At 54.3% G+C, this 21523-nt stretch overlaps 2 protein-coding genes across 7 annotated transcripts in view; one reads left to right on the top strand and one right to left on the bottom strand.

The window, feature by feature from the left end:
- SNAP47 (synaptosome associated protein 47) overlaps window positions 1–15260 on the bottom strand; it is a 47046-nt gene extending 31786 nt beyond the window's left edge. For 2 of the 3 annotated variants that reach the window (XR_008665517.1, XM_055333732.1), the window contains exons 1-2: window positions 15141–15260; window positions 8575–9109 (exon numbers count right to left, since the gene is read on the bottom strand). Coding sequence is in view for 2 of the 3 variants with exons in the window: in XM_055333732.1 (XP_055189707.1) it covers window positions 8575–9059 (485 nt within the window). In the remaining variant the exon portion in view is untranslated. The remainder of the gene's footprint in view (window positions 1–8574; window positions 9110–15140) is intronic. The other variant, XM_055333730.1, reaches the window with a different exon arrangement.
- Window positions 15261–15455: 195 nt separating this feature from the next.
- On the top strand, window positions 15456–20753 carry JMJD4 (jumonji domain containing 4). Of its 4 annotated transcripts, none has more exons than XM_055333758.1 (6): window positions 15456–15851; window positions 16013–16178; window positions 18196–18330; window positions 18621–18888; window positions 19376–19522; window positions 20321–20753. In XM_055333758.1, the coding sequence occupies exons 1-6, from the start codon at window positions 15587–15589 to the stop codon at window positions 20621–20623; spliced, it is 1284 nt and encodes a 427-aa protein (XP_055189733.1). In that variant the 5' UTR covers window positions 15456–15586; the 3' UTR covers window positions 20624–20753. The 4 variants fall into 4 exon arrangements, with proteins under 4 accessions (XP_055189733.1, XP_055189735.1, XP_055189736.1 ...); XM_055333759.1 differs by having other exon boundaries at window positions 15457–15851; window positions 18196–18321; XM_055333760.1 differs by lacking the exon at window positions 18196–18330.
- Window positions 20754–21523: the final 770 nt, after the last annotated feature.

Raw genomic sequence — 21523 nt, 5'->3', positions numbered from 1 at the left:
TGTACCAGGCTCCACTATCTTCCTCCTCAGAACTGGCTATGGGGGGCACTCCCCATGTAGGAAATGCACCATAGGGGCAGGCTCAGAGAATGCAGTGCAGCAGGAGTGGGGGCCGTGGCATTTGAGCTGACCTGTCATGTGACCTAGCCTGTGCTTTCAGAGCCTGCTTGAGCCTTATCTCCCATATCCCACTGTGTCATTTGATGATGGAGTGTCACTGTGCATGCCCCACTTTATAGCTTGGTGGGTCACACAATATTCACTTCACGAAGAAAAGCTCAGATTGCATGATAACTGGTGGTCCATGGTCAAGCATTCAGTCTCTACAAAGGCCCAGTAGCAGGTCAAGAGTGGTTTCTCAAAAACAAAACAAAACAAAACAAAACAAAACAAAACAAAACAAAACAAAACCAAAACCAACCAACCAAACAAAAAAAGTCATCCATAGGTAGGACTTTGCTCCAAAATCCCACACGCATGCACTGTGACTCCCTACAAAGGTCTGCCAAAGGCTCCAAAGGGCACCCCTGTCTACTGCAGACACTTCGAGTGCTATTGGATCATGTGGCCCAAATGGCAACCTGGACCTGCTGCAGAGCCTTCTTGTTCTGGGCCCCACTCAAAGGTTTCAAGTCACTTTGTAAACTGGCTGGAGTATCACACCCAAATGAAGAGTATGTTGCTTCCAAAATGCTAAAGGGCTCACTAGGTACTGTCTCTCTCTCTCTGTTAGATTTTATTTATTTGAGAAAAAGAGAGAGCACGTGTGCACCTGTGTGTGCAAGCATGCGTGATGGGCGGAGGGGCAGAGGGGGAAGGGAGAAGGGAGGGAATCTCAAGCAGACTTCCCACTGGGTGTGGAGTCCAATATGGGGCTCATTCTCATGACCCTGAGATGGTGACCTGCAGTGAAACCAAGAGTCGGCCACTTAACTGACTGAGCCACTGAGGTGCTCCAACTGAAGAGCCAGGTGCAAAAACTCTTTCTTCACCTAGGGGAGCTATTTCAGCAAGCCCTGCTCACTCCACTGGATCCCCAGTAATCTCAGTATGAAGGGAAGTCCCTAATTTGTCAGGTTTCTTTCCTACCCTCTGACATGAAAACATCTTTCCAATGCATCTAGAGCAGCTGCTAATTCTTACTCGATCCAGTCTGCATGGTGTAAGCCATGTCATGGACTAGCACACTATCCTGTGCAGTGAAAGCCAGTCAAGGGCTCTGGGACATACACTGTGACACAGGGCTGGAGAGCTGAAATATCCCTGATGTGGGATGACGCAGACGTCCTGCTAGATGTGCGGCTGAAAGTAATCGGACTAAGCTGTCCTGACAAACAGCACAGAAAGAGAACATTTGCCAGACCGACTGCGGCATTATCAGGCTCCAGAGAAGGTGTTGGTTGGCTCAGGCATTTGGAACAGCAACTACAATTAGAGTACCAGCTGGTTAAGTTTAGGACAGTCCACTGTTTTTTTCCAAGATCTGTCTTTTTCTGCAAAGTCGAGTAAGTGAGCTGATGGAGATGAAGTAGGGCTCACTATTCATGCACCCTTCAGGTCCTTGATGGGGTGCTGATCTCTTAAATCCCTCCAAGAATGGTTTACTCTTCTAGGTAGTCTGGAGGCTTCCACTTGGCCTCTGCCACCAGAATAGCCCTTGCTGCCCCGGTCAGGGAACCAGCGTGGGGTTCTGCTAGCTGCTGAGTGTGTATATTCTAATTATGTGCTCCAGTACCAGGATAATAGCCCTGGAGTGGGTTCAGAGCCTTACTGGGCCCACTGTGAGGCAGACCTGAGCTAAAACTCCACTGATCTCTTGACCCTCCAGAAGCCCCTACTCTGAATGGTATGTTACAATCAGCAGCAGTTTCAGCATCCAGTAGTCTCAAAAAAACTGAGTCCTGCTCCCCAATGCACAGCCATCCTGCTTAAATGCCACAGGTCTCTGGGAGTCAGACTACTGTGATCGCTGCTATGGCTCTTGTGCATGATGGTGACCATCCCCACTTGTCTTCAGTGACCAAGGGCCACCACCTGGCCCTGCCACCTCAGAATCTTGTTATCCCTGCTGTAGTCCCACCGTCCCTTCTGGCCTACAGACAAGAAAGGAGCCACCCAGAACCTCAAGGACACTCGGGCCCTTCACAAATGCATTTCTCACAGTCCTGGAGGAAAATGTGTCCTCTGGACCACACCAGGTGGGTGAGTGGGTCTAATGTGGTTAAGTCCAGGCTACCATTCCAAAGTACACGCAGTGTAGGCCACCCTTCAGTGTGCATGTCACCCACTGGCCAGAACCCTCTCCGACCCCAGGTGCTGTAGTACCAAATCCAGCATCTCTCCCATTCGTTTGGTCCTGTCTCCTGTTCGGTCCTATTCCCTGCTACCCCCTCCTGTGATAGCTATTCCCACACAAGTCCTGAAGACTTCTGTCTGTGTTTACTGGGAGCATCATGTGGTACTTCCACAGGGCTGCACGCCTCCTGCATGTGATCCATGCGCTGAAAGATGACACTCTAGATCTCATGTTCAGAGATCCTGGCCCTGCAAACAGGAGCTCAGGGTTTCTTTCAGAGTAGAGACGGAAATGGTCAGGACATTTGTACCGAGTCTAGCCATTCATCTGGAAGCAATGCACAGTGGTCATCCTGCAAAGCAGTTACTTTGGGGGGGCCTTGACAGACTCTGGTGAAGATGGCCAATTCTCTCAGGAGGGCAGAAGTGACATTAACACCAATAAAGTCTCAACCGAATGGAGGGACTCAATGCCCCCAGTTCCATAAGGACCCGCCTATACATCCACATCCACCTTGCATGACTCATTGTCGTCTTATCTGTGCCCCAGGCTTCACAGCAGACAGCACACAGAGCTGGGGTTTCCATTTCTGCTGTGATCCATGCACTCAAAGATGACACTCTAGATCTCATGTTCAGAGATCCTGGCCCTGCAAACAGGAGCTCAGGGTTTCTTTCAGAGTAGAGACAGAAATGGTCAGGACATTTATGGGGCACCCTGAACTCATCCGTTCCCTCTCCTACTTCGTGCAGGGGAGTTAGGAGCAGTGAGCAAGTCTCGTTACTATGGAGAAATGGTCACTCAGAACCTTACCTTTTAAAGTATGTGAGTAGGGGTGTCCCATGGTGGCATTCAGGCATGTCTAGAGCCAAAGGCCATGCAGTAGTTCCCTCTATGCCACTGGAAGTAAGAGTCAGCAGCACCTTTAAATCTACTCAGGTTAGAAATCCCAGAAACTATAGAATATGTTCAGAAAACACCCTTTAGACCTAGTACCAGATTCCATATTTATCAGGGTCCTCCAGAGACATATAATCTATACAGCAAACATACATAGCATGCACACATATGACACACATGCACACACACATGTGGAGGGGGGGAGAGAGAAGGAGTGGGAAAGAGGAGGAAGGAGAGAGAAAGAGGGAGAGAGTGGAGGAGGGAGAGAGAGAGGAGAAAGGTGAGAGAGGAGGAGGGAGAGCAGAGAGGAGGTATGGGGAGACAGGGAGGATCCCTCTTCCTGAAGAGCACCGAGGACACCCTGTGTTTCCAACCTGGGACTGTGGGGAGGGAGAGCACAGAGGTTTTCAGATGGAGTGCTGTGACCTGGTCACTGGCTGGGCTCCCGGGAGGCAGGGGAGGGATGGGGTGGGGTGGGGTGGGGAGGAGTTGGGGTGGGGAAGAATCCTAAGAGGAGAATAACAGATCTCAGCCATGAGAATGGAAGCCATGGCAGCAGGGGCTGAAGGTGCTGGCTCTGCGGGAGGGTCAGGGGAGGCCACGCTTCCAGCCCCATCAGGTGCTGGTGGCCCCAAGGACACCAGGATGGAGTGAGATGTGAAGGGGTGGCCCTTCTGAGACAGCGGGCTCTCCTAGGCACTCGAGGTGTCTGACCCCACAGGGAAGTGGTAGGGCAGCCATCGGGGGTAGAAGGGTCTGATTCTCTTCAATTCAACGGGAGCTTCTCTGGGTCACCATTTAAATTCTCAGGAAAAGCAACACAACACGTAAGACTAATGGCTCCGATACTTCAGGTTAGTTAGCAGTTACCCTCATTTCCCAGTGGGAACCCTAAGCAAACAGCAGGGGTTTGGGGGTTGTCACAGCAAATATGAGGCCATTAAAGCCTGGATCCAGGTATAGAAAACAGCCAAATGGTAAATCAAAAGAGACCACTTGGCCAAAGCTTGATCTATTGGACGGATGAAGCCATATGTCTATTTTACCCAACTCGGAATCTGGAGCCACCAGCCCCATGACCCCTGCAGACACCGCACACGCACCCTGCCACTTCTGTTTCACGGTGAGCTCTGATGAACACGGCGGGACCTGCAGTCTGTGGAGGGCTTTGCTGTGCTCCTGCTCCTCCACAGCTCGGCAAGCGGCAGAGCCCCAGCTCAGCACACTCATGTGGAAGCAGGTGCGCACTGACCTGAATCCAGGCTCCCATCCACTAGGGCGCGGGGCCATTGCCCAAGTGTGAGGACGGCATTTTACCCGCTGCATCTGCAGGGCACCAGCGCTCCTCTGAACAACTGCAATAACTTAAAGAGAACACAGCCCAGAGCTAATCCTCAAAACATAGCAGTAGGAACTGAGCACAGATACTACTCTAAATAAGTATACATTGGTATACTGAAAAAGATACTCCAGGATATGCTGTTTTGAAAAACAGAAGACTGGCTAAAAATGACCAATTCCAATTGTGTGTGGTTTTATCCCTACAGGAAGCCCTTCACTCACTCCTGACCACCTGCCCATCTGGGGACGCCACAGGTTCCCCGAGACACCAGCTGCAAGTCCAGGGGTTGCCCCCACTGACCCCCTGGCTACAGACCAGAGGTTCCCACGGCTCCTCCTTGGGTCCCTGAACTTGCTCGAGTGGCTCAGATCTCAGAGAAACGTCCCATGTTACCAGCTTATTATCCAAGGCTGTGATCCGGGGCCAGCCCTGGGGCAGGTCACTCTCTCCAAGTCTCTATGTGCTCACAAGCCCCAAGCTCTCCAAGCCCATCCTCCCCAGGTTTTCATGGGGTCTCATGACACAGGCGTGATTGATTACATCACTGGGCATTGGTGACTGATCCCCTCTCCCCTCCCAGAGGTCGGGGCGGGGGGAGGGGACTGAAGTGTCCAACCCTCTGCTCCCAGGGTTGGGTCCCCTGGCCACCTGCCCCCATCCTGAGGGGCCACCCAAGGTCACCTCCTCCACACTCCCTCAGGGGCTCCTTATGAGCACCAGGACACCTCCATCGCTCTCCTCACTTGGGGAAACCCCAAGGGCCTTAGGCACTCTGTGCCAGGAGCCATGACAAAGACACACACGTACTTCGTGGTATAAGCCACGCGATCAGAGATGGCAAAGTAAACACACATATTTTCCCTGGGGACAAAGAGAAGAGATAGGAGCAACAAAATTTTAGAACTTGGAAACCAGGCAGACTTTGCAAAACCAAGAAAGTAAGCTGTAAGGCCGCAGTGGCACAAGCCAAGAAATAAGCCAGGCTGCAGTGCAAACTCCCTATGGGGAAAAATATCAGAGACCTCCAAAAGCTGGCGTGAAGTTGGGGCTCACAACCCAGCAGACTCAAAGTTCATTTAAGGAGAGCTTGGTGAGATTGCCGACCTCACGAACCCCGTGCTGCTGGGCCCCACTACCATCTGGCCACCACTTCCTGCTCTGCTGAAGCAGGTGTGGTGAGCTGAGAGCACAGAAATGGGAGGTACACCCCTGGCCCTCCCTGTAGGAGGTTTTCCAGCAAACTCTGAGAGGTAAGAGGACAGCAACCAAGAGAGAAACAACAGCTGCTACTAAAAGGAAGATTAAAAAAATCTTTGGGGATCCCTGGGTGGCTCAGCGGTTTAGCGCCTGCCTTCAGCCCAGGGCCTGATCCTGGAGTCCTGGGGTTGAGCCCACATTGGGCTCCCTGCATGGAGCCTGCTTCTCCCTCTGCCTGTGTCTCTGCCTCTCTTTCTGTGTCTCTCATGAATAAATACAATCTTAATATAAAAAATTAAAAAAAATAAAAAATAAATCAATCTTAGAAATCAAAGATATCACAAAAATGGAAGGGTAGCAGGAAGATAAAACCTTAGAAACAAGAAAAGTACATGGAGAGAGAAAAATGAGAATGCTATGAGAAGCTCAGTACAGGACGCCTGATAACCAATGAGAGTTCCAGAAGGAACACAGTTGACCACTGAGGGGAAGAGCCTCACGTCACAGACAAACCCGAAGGCTCACAGGGACCCACTTGAGGACCTGTGCCAGCAGGAGGTCCCCCCGCACTCAGGGGTCCATCAGCTGGTCTGCGGAAGCTGTCCGTGGTGGCCGTGCACACCCCTCCAGCTTGGGCTTTCACACTTGGGTGCTCCTTGCATTTTCCTATACTGCTACTTTGCCTATTTAAAAGCTCCTAGGGATCCCTGGGTGGCGCAGCAGTTTGGCGCCTGCCTTTGGCCCAGGGCGCGATCCTGGAGACCCGGGATCGAATCCCACATCGGGCTCCTGGTGCATGGAGCCTGCTTCTCCCTCTCCCTGTGTCTCTGCCTCTCTCTCTCTATGACTATTGTAAATAAATTAAAAAAAAATTTTAAAATAAAAAAAAATAAAATAAAAGCTCCTATACGTGGTGCTCTGTAGTACGCACTTGATTTTGTTTTATTCATGTTGCTTTCGGGGGGATCTAGGTGGGTCTGTGTGGATGTGACATGAAGCAGTCAGCCTGACAAAATCCGTGTACTGCATCACAGTCAGTAGGGACCACTTACCTGCCCAGCCCCCTGAGGAGCAGCCACCACAGCTGTTCATGACCATCAGAGCCTGTCCACACAGTGGGCTTGGTCACAGGGTCTGCACATCCTTGGCCTGGCTAGGTCCTGCCAGTGGCCGAGCCAAGTCACATCCATGACAGCAACAGGAGACTTCTTGTCCTGACCCACACGCTGACTGGCTGTCAGTGTTGTTTCATCTATCAGGGGTGCCAGCCTCCCTGTCATGGGCCTGCATCATTTGCTTCAAGACAAGAGCATGTGCCCTGGCCTCCCTGTGCACACCCCACCCCTAATGGCTTGGAAGATGGATGCCAGAAGCTTTGGACGCAGCCATGGGGCCCCACGCATTACCTAAAGCCTTCTATTTCTACCTGTCTGGGACACCGACAGATGCTTATCCTACTCTCCAATCAATGGCCACTGCCCATTTTTCTGTCGAATTGGCTTATTCCCATTTTGTCATATGAGTTCTTCACCTGGTTGGGTGTGAATCCCTTGGTGGGAATAGGGGCGGATGTTATAAGCATTTTCTCCTATTCTCAGGTTCATCTTCCCCTGTCCTTTGTTAAAAGAACATTTCTAAATTGCCAGATTGTTCTCTGAAAGGATTACACCAACAGACATTCCCAATAGCAGTGTGTGAAAATGCTTATTCACTGTCCTCTAGCCGGTACTATGTACCCTTCCTTTAATTCTTATTAATGTCATTACCGAAACCTGAATTTCTGTTATTCCAATGCTGATGTAGAACCCCTGTAGAGGGCTGGGGTCAGATCTGCTCTGGGATGCCACCTGGCAACCCAAACTCCATCCAACTCATGTCTGTGTACTTTGCCCCGGGCCCCCGAGTCCAGGGGAGGATTCTGTGTGCCACTTCCAGGTGAGGGGAAGACAACACTGGAGATTGGGTGGCAGGCTTTCAGGGACCAGGCGTGGAAGTGACTCACATCACTCCTGCCCACAACTTGGTCCCATGACCCCAGGGTGGCATAAAAGGCAGAAACTGCCCAACTGTGTTCCCAGGAGGAAAGCTCACAGAGGTCTCATGACCTCCCACTTCATCCACCACAAGCACCCCTCCTTAGGTTAAGCACCATGGTACTGCCTGGCTTTTCACGCGCTCTCTCCCTTGGGCACATGGAGAGCCCAGAGGCCCCAGGACATAGGATAACACGGCAGGCAGACTGTAGACACAGGCAGGAGGACTTGGCAGTCTTCTATGAAGTCCTTCTGTAAAGGGATGTGTAGAAATCTTAAAGGTGCTACTCTTCCCACTAACACATCTACTTTATAAATGCTATTTTTCATTGACAGTTATTTCTATAACTAGATCATGGGTTCATCATTGCATTTCTTAGACGAACAAATAATCTTTTCTTAGTTTCTTAGTTTTCAAAAAATACAGGAACATTGGCACACATGATACACAAAAACAAAAGCTCCTTGGGGTCCCTAACCTCAATCCCCCCAAAAGAGTGGAGGTTCTCTGAGGTAGAAGATTGGGAGTGGCTGGTGTGGAGCAAAAGTGGCAGCTCCTGGAGCCAAAGTGAGTCAGCTCAAACCTTGAGGCTACATGGCCATGCAAAATAACAAACTTAGTATGCATGACACTGAAAAAATCACCAGCCTCTGGGCCCATTTCCCCCCACATGATTAAATGAGGTAATCTTCCTTAATCACATAAAGTTGAAGCTCTGCACCTGGCACACAGTGTGCCCCCCACCAATGCCTAATTGGTGTAACCGTGCAAAGCATGACCCCTATGTCTGAGACACTCCCTGTACCTGTCAGCCACGTCCAGGTCCGATTCCATCTTGTCCAGGCCTCTGGTGATGCTGTCCAGCTGTTCGCCCTGATGGTGGAGGACTCGGGCTGTCTCTTCTAGGCGTTTCTGAGAACAGGTCATCAGACCTGTCAGCTGCTTCCCCTTGGTCATGGGGAGCGCTGCCTCTGGTGGAGACAGCAGCAACTCTCTCCAGAAATGCTCAATGATGCTGAAGACTGCATTCCGACTGGGCTGCAAGGAGCTGAACCAGTGCTTGGGGCCGCTGTTCTCCAGGATGGTGATGGAACTGAAGACAAAGTGAGAAGCTTCCTTCTTTATCTCAACCACACTAGACAGCGGGAAGCTGACCAAGGTCTCCCCGGTTTTATCAGTCATAAATCTCAGGGAGCGAGAAGTTAATGAAAGCTTTCCAGGAACCCATCGCTTCTCTGGTTCTAAGTAGTAGGAGCAAGGCCAAGAGTGCACGCAGATCTCTCTGCTCATCTGGCTCCCAGGGTGGTCTGCCCCACCGCTCGGCGTCAGCCACTACGTCTCTGGAGGAGAGGGACAAGTTAGTGGGTGGGGGAGTCTAATGAACGTCAGCACAGTTGGCCTACAGACACTAGGACAGTGGTGGCGAGGCTGTGCTTGGGCTGCTGAGCACACTGGGGACTCCCACCACCCAGACATGCAGGACGGAAGCCCAACTCACCCAAACCAGGGCCACAGCCCGATGCCATTGCAACCCCAGGATCCTTCACAAGAACACTGTTTTGACTGTGACAATCTCACCAATACACACTCCTCACACATTCCTTTTTTTTTTTTTTTAAGATTTATTTATTTATGAGAGACACAGGGAGAAAGAGGCAGAGACATAGGCAGAGGGAGAAGCAGGCTCCATGTTGAGAGCCCAACATGGGATTCGATCCTGGGACTCGGGGATCATGCCTGAGCCAAAGGCAGACGCCCAACTGCTGAACTACCTGGAAGTCCCTCCTCACACATTCCTACACTAACATTCTCCTCTTGAAATCTTTATCATAAAGGAAATAATGAAGGGAAAGTCTACACAAAGGCTTTTCCCTTCCTGCATGGCCCACGAATTCCATAAAGTTCTACGTAATTATCTAGCTCTACCTACAGTTCTATACAGTTGTACATAGTGAACATATACCATCCACATCTAGTTTGCACTTTTTTTTTTTAAAGATTTTATTTATTTATTCATGAGAGACACAGAGAGAGAGAGGCAGAGGGAGAAGCAGGCTTCATGCAGGAAGCCTGATGTGGGACTCGATCCTGAGACTCCGGGATCACACCCTGGGCCGAAGGCAGATGCTCAACCGCTGAGCCATTCAAGCATTCCTACAGTTTTCATTTGTTAACGAAATATGGAAACCCAGGAATGACGGAGTAAGACAATCGTTATAGAACACTATGTCTGTCCCTCTCACTCACCAGATGAGCCAACAAAGCTAGGAAAGGAAGAGGACCTCGTACAAGGTCAAACCACAAGTACAGGGTGTGGAATTGGCTACAACTAGGCTTGGAAATGCCTTGTGCACCTCACATGTGGGCAGAGGGCCACCTATACTGGAGCCTGTCTTCCACTCTCCCGCATCCCCTGCTGCATACATGTAGTTATGGCACAACCTACTTACAAGAATGAGAGAATGAATCGCTGGTGTTATCTTTTACAATACTGAGAAATGTGGGCCTTTGCAGCATGGCCAGAGCCTCAGGGAGTCTCTGAATCGTGGCCACAGGTGCCAGGCCCCACATGCCACGTGGGGCAGCTGGCAGGCAGGACTTGACTCTGACATCATCCCTGGCTCCTGGAGCTCAGCATCTACTGAAACCCTATGAATTTGTCCACAGAGTTATACTTTTAAAGACCGAGACCTCTAGTGACGGCATCAAACAAGAAAAGCTAGGCAAAACACAAAAGAGCTTGCATGGTATGGAGCTTCCTCATTATACAGAATCAAAGAGACTAGAGAGTCGGCAATGCATCACAACACTACCGACGCGCCTAGTAGATGGCAAGCTCACAGCTCACAGTGTGAGCTTAGGGGCCTCTGCGAAGAGTCCACAAACCCACACACCAGACCTTCGGAATGGATACCGAGTCACCTTCCTACAGGGCATGACCTGTGGGCTCTCACAGGAGTCTTCTGGCCATGCTGGGATGGTGTGCAAGTCTACCATCTGGGGCAGTGTGGCTGCCTTTCCGCTGTGACCATGTCTCTCACTGGACAGAGGGAACTGGAAAGCAAACGTGTCTTGGTCAGGCTTCTCCCCCCACCTGACATTGAAGTAAATCCAGACTACAGAGTGCTGCCAGCCCAGGGCCTCTGACAGCACAGACCTGCAAGATCCCTCGCATGAGACCTGCCAGTGCTGTTGGGCCACCAGGCCACAGGCAGTCATTCAGACTGTCAGAACCAGGGACGACTATTTAGTTTTGGGTGTTTCTCAGTCCAAGACCAAGGTTGGAGGCTGGACGCCTGGGCCCCACCACCTGAAGATGGCCTGACCCCAGTCTCCCAGCTGAAGGGAGCCTCCTGCCATTCAGCCACCTGACCCCCACACAAGTCTCCAACCCGCAGAGAGAGTCAGGGCATCGGGTGGTTGGGGGCCTGCTGCAGCATGGAGGCTGAGTCCCTATCTCCAAGAGTCTGTGCCCCTGGGGGCACTTTGGAGCACGGCAGGGTCCGAGGACCCCAGTCTGCCACATATGTTATCATTGTGGAAAGTCACTTCGCCCTCTGGGCCTGTTTACCCACCACTAAAAACCGAAAAGGCAAGGACAACATCAGCTCTAAAATGCACTAGGATTCAAAGAGGAGGAGAAATGAAACACTTCTCACTATGGATTCCAGGAAAAAGCAATAGGAGAAAGCTGTGGACAGCACTCCGCCTCCCACACATTTCCATGGCGTCTTCCTCAACAGACGGAGTAAACAAGGGTGAAGTGGAGAGCCAAAGCAAGAACAACATTCCCACACCCTCCCTCTCCCTGAGCTGCAGACTCACCTGCCACACCTGTCCCCAGATGTCCTGCCTGCCCTTGCCTGCCCTCTGTTCCCCACTACCCACTGCGGGAAACAGGGCCCCACCGCGTACGAGGCCGCGCCTGGTCCTGTGCCCTTGATCACGACCCCTTCCAGCAACATCAACCTCTCCGTTCTTCCGACACTAGGGCACACTATTTTTCCAAAGGCCAGACGGTATCTTAGGTGTTGTGGGCATATGGGCCCTGCTGCCAGGGCACAGCTCTGCCGCTGGACAGTGGAAGCAGCCAGGGACAGCGCAGAGACAGAGGGCTATGTGTGGCCATCCTTGTTCACAAAACAGTGAATTCACAGCCGCACATTTGCCCTCCTTGTCCTGACCCTCTCATCAGTTTGCACAGATGCTTTAAGGTCTCCATCTTAGAAGAGACCAGCGCCGCCCCCCCCGCCCCCCGCCACAGCCCTCTCTAGCTACCGCTCCTCCAAGAGACACCCACTGCGGCTCCCACCACCAGGCCTCCCACCCCCAGACAGGCTGCTCCCCACTGCTTACTGATGCTGCTCTGCCCAGGCCTCCCCAGGCCTGCAGGTGGCCAAATGCAATGCCCACATGTGTTCTAACGCCTGTCCGACACAGCTGCCCTTCTGGAGACACTGGGCTCCTTCTCTGGTCTCCCACCCTCCCCACCCCATGGCCAGCTCCAGGGGGGCCCCCTCACTCCCATAGCAGATCCTTCACTGACCATGCAGCACTTGCCACAACCTCCAGGAGCCTGGGCATGTTCCTACATGGTGACAGGCTCAGTGTACATGCTGGAGAAGGCAAATATCAGGACGGTGCCTTGGGCACAATGCCAGCACACCACGGGCACCCAGTAAACATGCACTGACTGAACCACCTAGTGACATCACATGGAAACACTGACTGTGTTCACCGTGGATGGCTTTCTTCCTTAAGTGTGCTGACCTGGGTCTTTGATCCATGGTGTATTCCTGGAGGCCTTGTTCGGTCCTTGCCTATTATAGCCTGGAACCCACATTGACCTGCACTGACCTAGGGCCTGAACTAGGGGATGGAGCTAAAGTAGGATGGGAAGATCTTGGTGCAGGACTCTGAGGGATGCTCATGGGGAGACACGAACCGGCACGTGGATGGAGTGTGCGGCATCCGGCATTTTGAACCACATACTGTTGTACACGGATGTCTCCTAGTGCTTGCACCGGCCTGTGCCCTGGGTGAGACTCAGCATCAAATAAACACCCTATTTTTAGTCAGTTTCTAAAGTAACAGAACCAGCGACATTTTACACAAGTTCCAAGGACTTCTGAACACAAGGAGGTCTGGAGGCAGAACAGTGGCAGCAGTGTCTCCTGGTGCCGGCAGCCACCGTTTCCATTACCTCCATCTCCTGCTCCTCAGAAGCTCCCACTTACAACCCGGGAGGTGCCAGTGTGCTGCTGGGGTGTTTCAGGGCCACACTGTGGCCGAGTCACGTGACACACACCAACCTCCTCACTCCTTGGAGAGAAGGAGCAGTCTTCCTTCCCGCTGAGGGCTGACTGTGCAAGCCCCCTTCTGCCTCCATGTTCTGACTCCATAGGCCCGAGTGGGGCCCGGAAAATGTGCATTTCTCATAGTTCCCAGGCAATGCCAGGGCTGCTTTCCAGGCGCCTTTGAGAGCCACAGCCCCATCTGTGCAGTGCTGGTGACACGTCTAGCACCAGAGGGCCACCGTGTGGACACAGCACGAAACACGGGGTCTCATTTCCTACCCTGGCTTGGCTGCCTCCACCATTCTGGGGAGCAAGTGGACCTGGTGGCCCAAAGCCTCCTGTTTCTGAGGTAACTTAGTCGCAACGACCAAGCCTCAGGAGCCAGAATCCAGGATTCTTCCCAGGAGACACCTATCTGAATTCCGTGTTTCTCCCAAGAGGCAAACTTTAAACCACATTTTCTAAATCTTCAGACAGTTATAAACGCTCTGCTTCCCAAGCTTTTCCTAACTGCCTCCTGGTGATCTGCATTCAGCACAACTGAAACCCAATAATTAAGGAAGATCTAGTCAATCCACGGTAAGATGTGGACAGTACCGGCTCAATTTTTTTAAAAAAAGGATTAAAAACAGCAAAAGCTTACATACATGTTTCCATACGTAAGAAATAGGCGGGAGGGGGTGTGTACGATGGGGGGAGAAGGGAGTGGAAAATACGAACGAATGCACAAATGCCTGGGAGGACAACTGTATCTCAAAGTCCCATCTAGGGAGGACTATGGGGGTCCCTCTCGCCACGCACTGCCGTCGAGTTCTCCTAGATGGGCACCTGCTGGTCCCTGAGGAATTCTGCCTGGGAAGCAGCCTTTCCTGCAGCTCCACTGCCCCCCTGTCTGGCATTCTCAGCTCCCACCGTGGACCCTCTTCGCCCTGATGTCAGACGCTCCCAAACTCATTCTCCTGGTCCCTCCCTCCTCTCTGCCTCTCCCTACTCGTGGTTCACCCTGTTCTTCAGGGGCAAGAGTCCCACTCAAGCCCTGCAAAGCTCAGAGTCCCAACACCCCCAGGCCTTCCTTATCACACCTGCAAAGGTAAACACAGTGGTATCTTCCTCGTCTAATAAAGGGGCGTCCTCTGCCCCCCCTTTCACTCAGAGGGCCCCTCTGTTCAGGAATGATGTAAGCCCACATCCATATTTTACAAGGCACAGTCACCAACTGCCGCCTCAGAGCTGTAACACATCCCTACAGAACTGAGTCAGGAATGTCTCACCAGGTGCAAGAGGACACAGGTGCATCTGCTTTCCCCTCAAGGACCTGAGTGCTTTACCAGGTGTGAGATGTGTGAAGGCCTGCCCACTCTCTAGGCGCCTGTCATCTGCAGAGCCCTCCCAGTAAGCAGCCTGCCTTCTTTCCTTCCCTACCAACGGGGTTAGGTTGTGTTCCCAGGACACTTTCTCTTACATGCTCAGACCCTTGCTCGTCACCCCCTCGTGCCCCCCCATTCCAATCCTGCTGGAGTGCAGCCTCAGATCCTCACCTTTGCTCCCCCAAACTCGCGTTTCAGGCCTCTACTCCCCACCAGCCACTCATCATCTCCTTAGGCCGCAAACATCTCTTACAGGTCCCCAGCATCCCCTTGGGTCCCCCCACATCCCCTCTGGGTCCTTACCATCCCTCTGGCTCCCCAGCATCCCCTCAGATACTCCGTATTCCACCGTATTCTGGCCCCCAAGCCCCCCCAAAACCTCCTCTGCACCCCCTCCAGTCCCCCCAGCCCCCGCACGCCCACCCCGCACACCGGCACCCCCGCTCCCCCGCCAGTCCCCCCACCCCCTCCCTAGCCTCTCCGCCCCGTCCACCGCCACCTCGGCAGCCCCTCCAACCCCCGCCCTTTGCCCTCCCCCCCGGTCCCCCGCTGCCAGCCCCGCGCACGTCCCACGAGCTCCCCCGGCCTGGGGCGCGCTGGCAGCAGCAGGGGCTCTCCCCGAGGCAGCAGCGGTAGGCAGGACGGACCCAGGGGACGGCCCGGAGGGCCCGGCACAGGCCCAGCCACAGACTCCGGGGGCCGCTGACCTGAATCACCGCAGAGGTGCGAAGACGGCGAGGCTCGGGTCCGACGCTGCCTCACGGAGGGCTGCGGACCGCCCTCGCGCCTGAGCAGAAAGAGGTCCGCGGGCTGTGCGCGTGCGCCCAGGGCCCGCCGCGCCGGGATTCCTGCTCCGGCCGGAACTGGGGCCGCGGCGTCTTGGTTCCGCTCCGCCGCGCTGGGTCGACGGCGGGCTCCGAGCTCCTGTGCCGCTCGGCTTTCGCTCCGGCTGGCACCGAGGCTGTGAGCTTCCGGTCTCCGCACTAGCATCTACTCCGGAAGTAGTTTTAGCAAGTACTTCCTTTCCCCGCCGGGTTTAAAGAGCCGGGAGGTGGGAGGTGGGAGGCGGGAGGCGGGTTCCCGGCCCGTGCCCCTCGCTGGGTCGCGGGGTCCCCGAAGCCGGGGCTCTCGCCGTTCTCCCGCCCCGCGCAGGATGGACCGGGAGACACGCGTGTTCGCCGAGAGCTACTTCCGAGGCCTCCGGGGGCGCCCAGCAGGCGGGGTGGGCGCGTCCCCGGGCCGCGTGGACTTCATCGAGAGGCCTGACTCCTTCTCCTACGCCGACTTTTTCAAGGGCTACCTGCTGCCCAACGTGCCGTGCGTCTTCTCCAGCGCGTTCACCGAGGGCTGGGGCAGCCGCAGGCACTGGGTGACCGCCGCGGGGAAGCCCGACTTCGAGCACCTGCTCCGGAAGTATGGTAGGGGCGGAGCGCGAGGATGCTTGGGCGCGGGGCGGGGGGCGGCGGTGTGCGGCCCCTCAGGGAGGTACGGGAGGGGCGGGGTGAGGGTGGGGTGCGTCCTTGGGTTCAGACCTCCCCGGGCAGTGGGCCTTACCCTCTGGCCTTCCCCCTGGCTGCAGGAGAAGTGGTGGTCCCCGTGGCCAACTGCGGGGTGCGGGAGTACAACTCCAACCCCAAGGAGCAGATGCTCCTCCGCGACTACATCGGCTACTGGAAGGACTACATCCAGGGGGGCTGCTCCTCTCCGCGCGGCTGCCTCTACCTCAAGGACTGGCACCTGTGCAGGTAAAGGCCGGATGCTGCTTCTGTACCTCACACTGAGCCTTGGATGCGCCCAGCTTGCCCCCTGGGAGGTGCGCAGTCCTGGAAGTTCTCTGATCGCAGGGCCCCCAGCTGGGAGCCCGGGTGGGCCGAGGGGACCACCTCTCCCGGCCTGTGTGCCAGACTTGTGCTGGCCACCCCAGGCCTCTGACTGGCGGTGGCAGTGGCACCCTTCTTGTCGGGTGCTGCGCGTGTCCGCTCAGCTTAGGCTGGGTCTCACACCCTGCCTGCCGCCAGCCCTGCACAGCCTTGCTTTGCATACTCAGGTTCTTTCAGCCACTGTTTCAGTAAGGCGGTACCTAGCCTGGGGAGACTCTCCATCAGTGAGCAGTGACTCACTGACTTTAAGGAAGCTTTCCTTCTGTGCTTGGTCCCCACCTACTCACCCTGCTCCCGCGCCAGGGGGTCCCATGATGGGGGCTCTGGGACACATGTCACACCCTCATGCAGCCCCACCCATTGGCTGCATTCCTGCTCTCCGAGGGGCTCCTTGGGTTTTTTTTTTTAATTTTTATTTTTATTTATGATAGTCACACACACACACACAGAGAGAGAGAGAGGCAGAGACACAGGCAGAGGGAGAAGCAGGCTCCATGCACCAGGAGCCCGACGTGGGATTCGATCCCGGGTCTCCAGGATCGCGCCCTGGGCCAAAGGCAGGCGCTAAATCGCTGCGCCACTCAGGGATCCCGGGTCCTTGGGTTTTGTGCCCATTCCCCTACCCAGGGCTGTGCTGGTCACCCCAGCCAGCTGGCACAGGACACACAGTAAACACTCAATTCGTGTTGTATAAATGAGCCAACAATTGAATATTTATTTTTCTGATGTGGAAACTAAGGCTCAGAATGCTAAAGGGAGTCTGGGTTCACTTCCTTATGATTCTCTGGATCCATCCAAGAGTGCACCTCACAGATGCTCCCTGCCACACTGTATGTTTGGCATGGAGAGCTGGCCAAGGGACAGTGGTCTTGGCCCTCAGGGACTCCTATTCTAGCACACATAGGTACTCCTAGACCCAGATGCTCCTGCATGGTGGTTTTGGGTTTCCGATAAGCAAGGAGTGGGTATTTGTGTGTAACTCTCTTTTAGGTTTTGCATGGGACATGGTTGTCCTTGAAACTTATCCACTGTTTATTTGAAGGTCAGTTTTGATTGAGTGTCCTGTATTTTCTCTGGAAACCCCAGAATACACAGCAGAGGAAGGCTGAGTCAGGCAGGCAGAGGTGGCTCTGGGAGTTTTGAAGGATAAGCAGAAGTGTGACCAAGGCATGGAACAGAGAGATAGGCATGGTGTTTTGGGGATCTCCCCTGTCATGACCTCTGGCCATGAGGATGTGTGAGCTACTCCAGAGCCTGTTCCAACATGTCACTGGGAGAGCTATGCTCTCCCTTGGGCTGATGAGCTCCTGTGTCTGGAGGCCCATTGGTTTGGTTGTGGGGATCAGGCTCTTGGACCAGAGGAGTAGGGAGTTGAGGGGTAGGGGAGAGGGACCTCGATGGATGGACATGGGCTGTACTGTCTTGGGCCACGGGTCGTCCATCCACTTAATAAGACTCGAGGTCACTGGAGGGTTGAGAGTATAGATGAGGCCGCAGGTTCTGGAAAACAGCAAAATGCAGACGAGGCACTTAAAGCCCCAGCTCAACCAGAGGCTGAAATCCTGGGAATGTTGCAAGAGTGGTCTGGAATAATTGGGTTATGGGGTGCTGCCTGCATGGGTCACCCAAGCTGCGTCACAGCACCGGCAAAGCTGGCTCATGTGTTTATGACTGTGGTTCGTTCTTCAGATGGGGCTTAGGTGGGGTCATGGGCTGTGGCAGCTGTGGTCTGAGATGGCCCCACTCAGCCTTACTGCAGGCACCGGCTCCAGAAGGCACCTCAGGGTCATTCACTCGCTCTGAAACTTGCTCTCCCGTGTGTTGGGGGCACAGGTGTGGGGAGGTGAGTACTCCTGCAAGAGCCTTGTGTCACTCCGTCCAGGGACTCCTTGGCAGAGGATGTGTTCACCCTGCCCATGTACTTCTCATCTGACTGGCTCAATGAGTACTGGGACACCCTGGACGTGGATGACTACCGCTTCATCTACATGGGGCCTGCCGGCACCTGGTACCATTTGTGCGCTGCCACCCTCCTTCCTGTGCCTCGTCCCTGCCTGCCTCTCCCCCATACCCTCCCCTACCCCGTCGACTCCGGGAGAGCCTCTCTAAGATGCCCAGTCCGTGAAATAGGCTGCCAGGTGTTCCAGTCCCCAACCTCCTTACTCACTGCCCCTGGGGGCTCTGCTTAGAGCCCTTGTGTTCTCAAGTGGGGGAGGTAGGACCCTGGGGCCCATGTCCGTGGCCAGCCTATGCTGAAGAACCAGATCGCCTCTGAGCCAAGAGGCACCAACAGGAGGTTTCACACAGGTCACCGTTCCATGCCGACATCTTCCGCTCCTTCAGCTGGTCTGTCAACATTTGTGGGAGGAAAAAGTGGTTCTTCTTCCCTCCGGGGCAGGAAGAAGCCCTGCGGGATTGCCACGGTGGCCTGCCCTACGATGTGACCTCCCCTGCGCTCCTTGACAGCCAGCTGTACCCCATGCGCGAACACTGCAGCCCACCCCTGGAGGTCACACAGGAGGCGGGCGAGATGGTCTTTGTGCCCAGTGGGTGGCACCACCAAGTCCACAACCTGGTAGGGTGGGCACACCCCACCGCATGTGACTGCAGCATGGCCCAGACAGGTCAGGGAGATGCCCTGGGGCCCCACTGGTCTGACCCCCACACCAGAGTGTCATCTCCCCCTTGGCCTGCCCGGCAGCCCTCCTCACCCTTGGCACGTCTCGGATGCCTTTCCAGAGAGAGGGCCAGCCCCACCCCTCCTGATCCCACAGCAGACAAGCTACCCTCTAGGAGAGCCTGGGTATGGGATGGACAGGCTATGGGCAAGGGCCCCCATCCCAGCCTCTGTTTCTTCCCCTCCCTTCCATATTTCTTCCTGGGCAACAGTGGGTAGTTACCAGCCCCCTGGGATCCCTGCTTTGGGTCAGCTATGGACTCAGGAGACACCAGCCCCCTCTTCACGCTAGTATCCCCTGGGAGACAGTCGGAAGGACCTCTGGACAGTGGTGGGCATGGTCTGGTATGGACTTATGGGGACACCCATGCCCCACCTTTTTCAGGATGACACTATTTCCATCAACCACAACTGGGTCAACGGTTGTAACTTGGCCAATATGTGGCACTTCCTGCAGCAAGAGCTCCTTGCTGTGCAGCAGGAGGTCAGTGAGTGGAGGGACACGATGCCTGACTGGCACCAACACTGTCAGGTAGGATAGCCTGGAGGGGCTCTCCAGAGCTGCAGTGGAGGACGGGGGATAGGGGGAGGCTCAGCAGGATCAGGGCTGCAATGGGAGTGGGGGGAAGCTCAGCAGGACCAGGGCTGTCCCCACCATCAGGGATGGACCACTCTTTTTTTTTTTTTTTATTATACCACCATTAATTTATTGGTTTTGTACATTTACTGTGGTTATATCAGATTTTTTTTAATGATAAATTTATTTTTTATTGGTGTTCAATTTACCAACATACAGAATAACACCCAGTGCTCATCCCGTCAAGTGCCCCCCTCAGTGCCCGTCACCCATTCACCCCCACCCCCCCGCCCTCCTCCCCCTCCACCACCCCTAGTTCATTTCCCAGAGTTAGGAGTCTTTATGTTCTGTCTCCCTTTCTGATATTTCCCACACATTTCTTCTCCCTTCTCTTATATTCCCTTTCACTATTTTTTATATTCCCCAAATGAATGAGAACATACACTGTCCTTCTCCAATTGACTTACTTCACTCAGCATAATACCCTCCAGTTCCATCCACGTTGAAGCAAATGGTGGGTATTTGTCGTGTCTAATGGCTGAGTAATATTCCATTGTATACATAAACCACATCTTCTTTATCCATTCATCTTTCGGTGGACACCGAGGCTCCTTCCACAGTTTGGCTATTGTGGACATTGCTTCTATAAACATCGGGGTGCAGGTGGGATGGACCACTCTTAAGATGGTTTGCAGTCTGGTCCCTACCCATAGTCAGCAGATACTTGCTCATGCTCTGCTATCCTCTGGCCAGGTCATCATGCGATCCTGCTCTGGTATCAATTTTGAAGAATTTTACCACTTCCTCAAGATCATCGCTGAAAGGAGGCTCCTCCTCTTGGCCAAAGGGATGGGCCATGGTGAAGTGGAGGACAGTCAGGACACTTGGCTGGGCCGCCAGCAGGCTGCTTTTGATGTCAGCCGGATTGCAGAGGTGCTGGCATCTGTGGTGGCCCACCCCGACTTCCAGAGACTGGACACTAGCATGTTCTCTCTGCAGCCAGAGGAACTCTTGCAGCAGCTGGAAGAGGTCATGGTCACCACCGCCTCTCTTTAGCGAATGCAGCCTGGATCAGGCGGGACCCTGAGGCACCAGCCTGGGAGGCAGGCAGTCTGTTCTAGTGTCGCTTCCAGAAATAAAGCTCAGTGCTTCTGTGTGGGCTCGGACATGTCACCTTCCTGCTGAACCATTGTTGTCTCAAGTGTCTCTTAAAGGTCTAGTACTATCCTGCCTGTCTTTTGGCATCCCTGGGACTGTGATGCCTGTGCAGAAGATTCCGCTTCTTGTCTTCATGAGGCTCAGCCAGAGTGCCTTGGATCCAGTGAGGGGGGTGGAAGGTAATGCCAAATGAGATTTGCAGCACAGAAGCCTGGAGTGTGCTGGGGACTCAGGAATGGGGGCGGCATGTGGCTGGGATAGTTGATGCCCCCAGCCTTCTCTGAGCAGAGGCCAGCATCCGAGCCAGTAGGCTTCCCATCCATGGCGGGGTGAGGCAGCTGGCCTGCCGGGCAGGGCCCCCTCTGCAGTGGGACCACATCTGTGCTTGCCTACATCTTCCCCTGGAGCAAGCTCCTCCGTGTAGGGTGTAGACTTGGGCCTAGGGCAACCCCTAGACCAGGGCCTCTGTCTGTATCCTAGAAGAACCACTATTTATGTAGAGCCTGCCTTCCCTCTACTGGCCTGTGCCTCCCCTGCCTGCTTGCCCCCTGCCCAGGGCCCTAAGCCAAAGAGGTCTATTTGGTCAGGGCACCAGGCCAGGCTTTGTACCTCATCCCTCAGGCGGGTCCCCGGGCATCATGGTTCTGTCATTTTCAGGTGCCACTTGGGGTCTGCTGGCCTCGGATGCCATCTCCCTCTTGGGTGTGACAGTACTGCCTTTGTCATTCTGGCTCTGAGTCCACCCTCGTGGCTGGGGACCCAGCGAGGGCCAGGACCTTGCCCAAGGTGTTCAAGGCC

Source organism: Nyctereutes procyonoides, unplaced genomic scaffold, assembly GCF_905146905.1.
Source record: "Nyctereutes procyonoides isolate TBG_1078 unplaced genomic scaffold, NYPRO_anot_genome, whole genome shotgun sequence".
Taxonomy (NCBI): domain Eukaryota; kingdom Metazoa; phylum Chordata; class Mammalia; order Carnivora; family Canidae; genus Nyctereutes; species Nyctereutes procyonoides.
The sequence above is the reverse complement of the archived record's forward strand: the minus strand, read 5'-3'. Positions and strand labels throughout refer to the sequence as shown.

Excerpts from the sequence above, each read along its gene's own strand:
- JMJD4 (XM_055333758.1), top strand. The coding sequence starts at position 15,587 with ATGGACCGGGAGACACGCGTGTTCGCCGAGAGCTACTTCCGAGGCCTC. Across the intron at positions 15,852-16,012 it reads GCACCTGCTCCGGAAGTATG|GAGAAGTGGTGGTCCCCGTG; the intron begins GTAGGGGCGGAG and ends CCCTGGCTGCAG. Across the intron at positions 19,523-20,320 it reads ACTGGCACCAACACTGTCAG|GTCATCATGCGATCCTGCTC; the intron begins GTAGGATAGCCT and ends TCCTCTGGCCAG.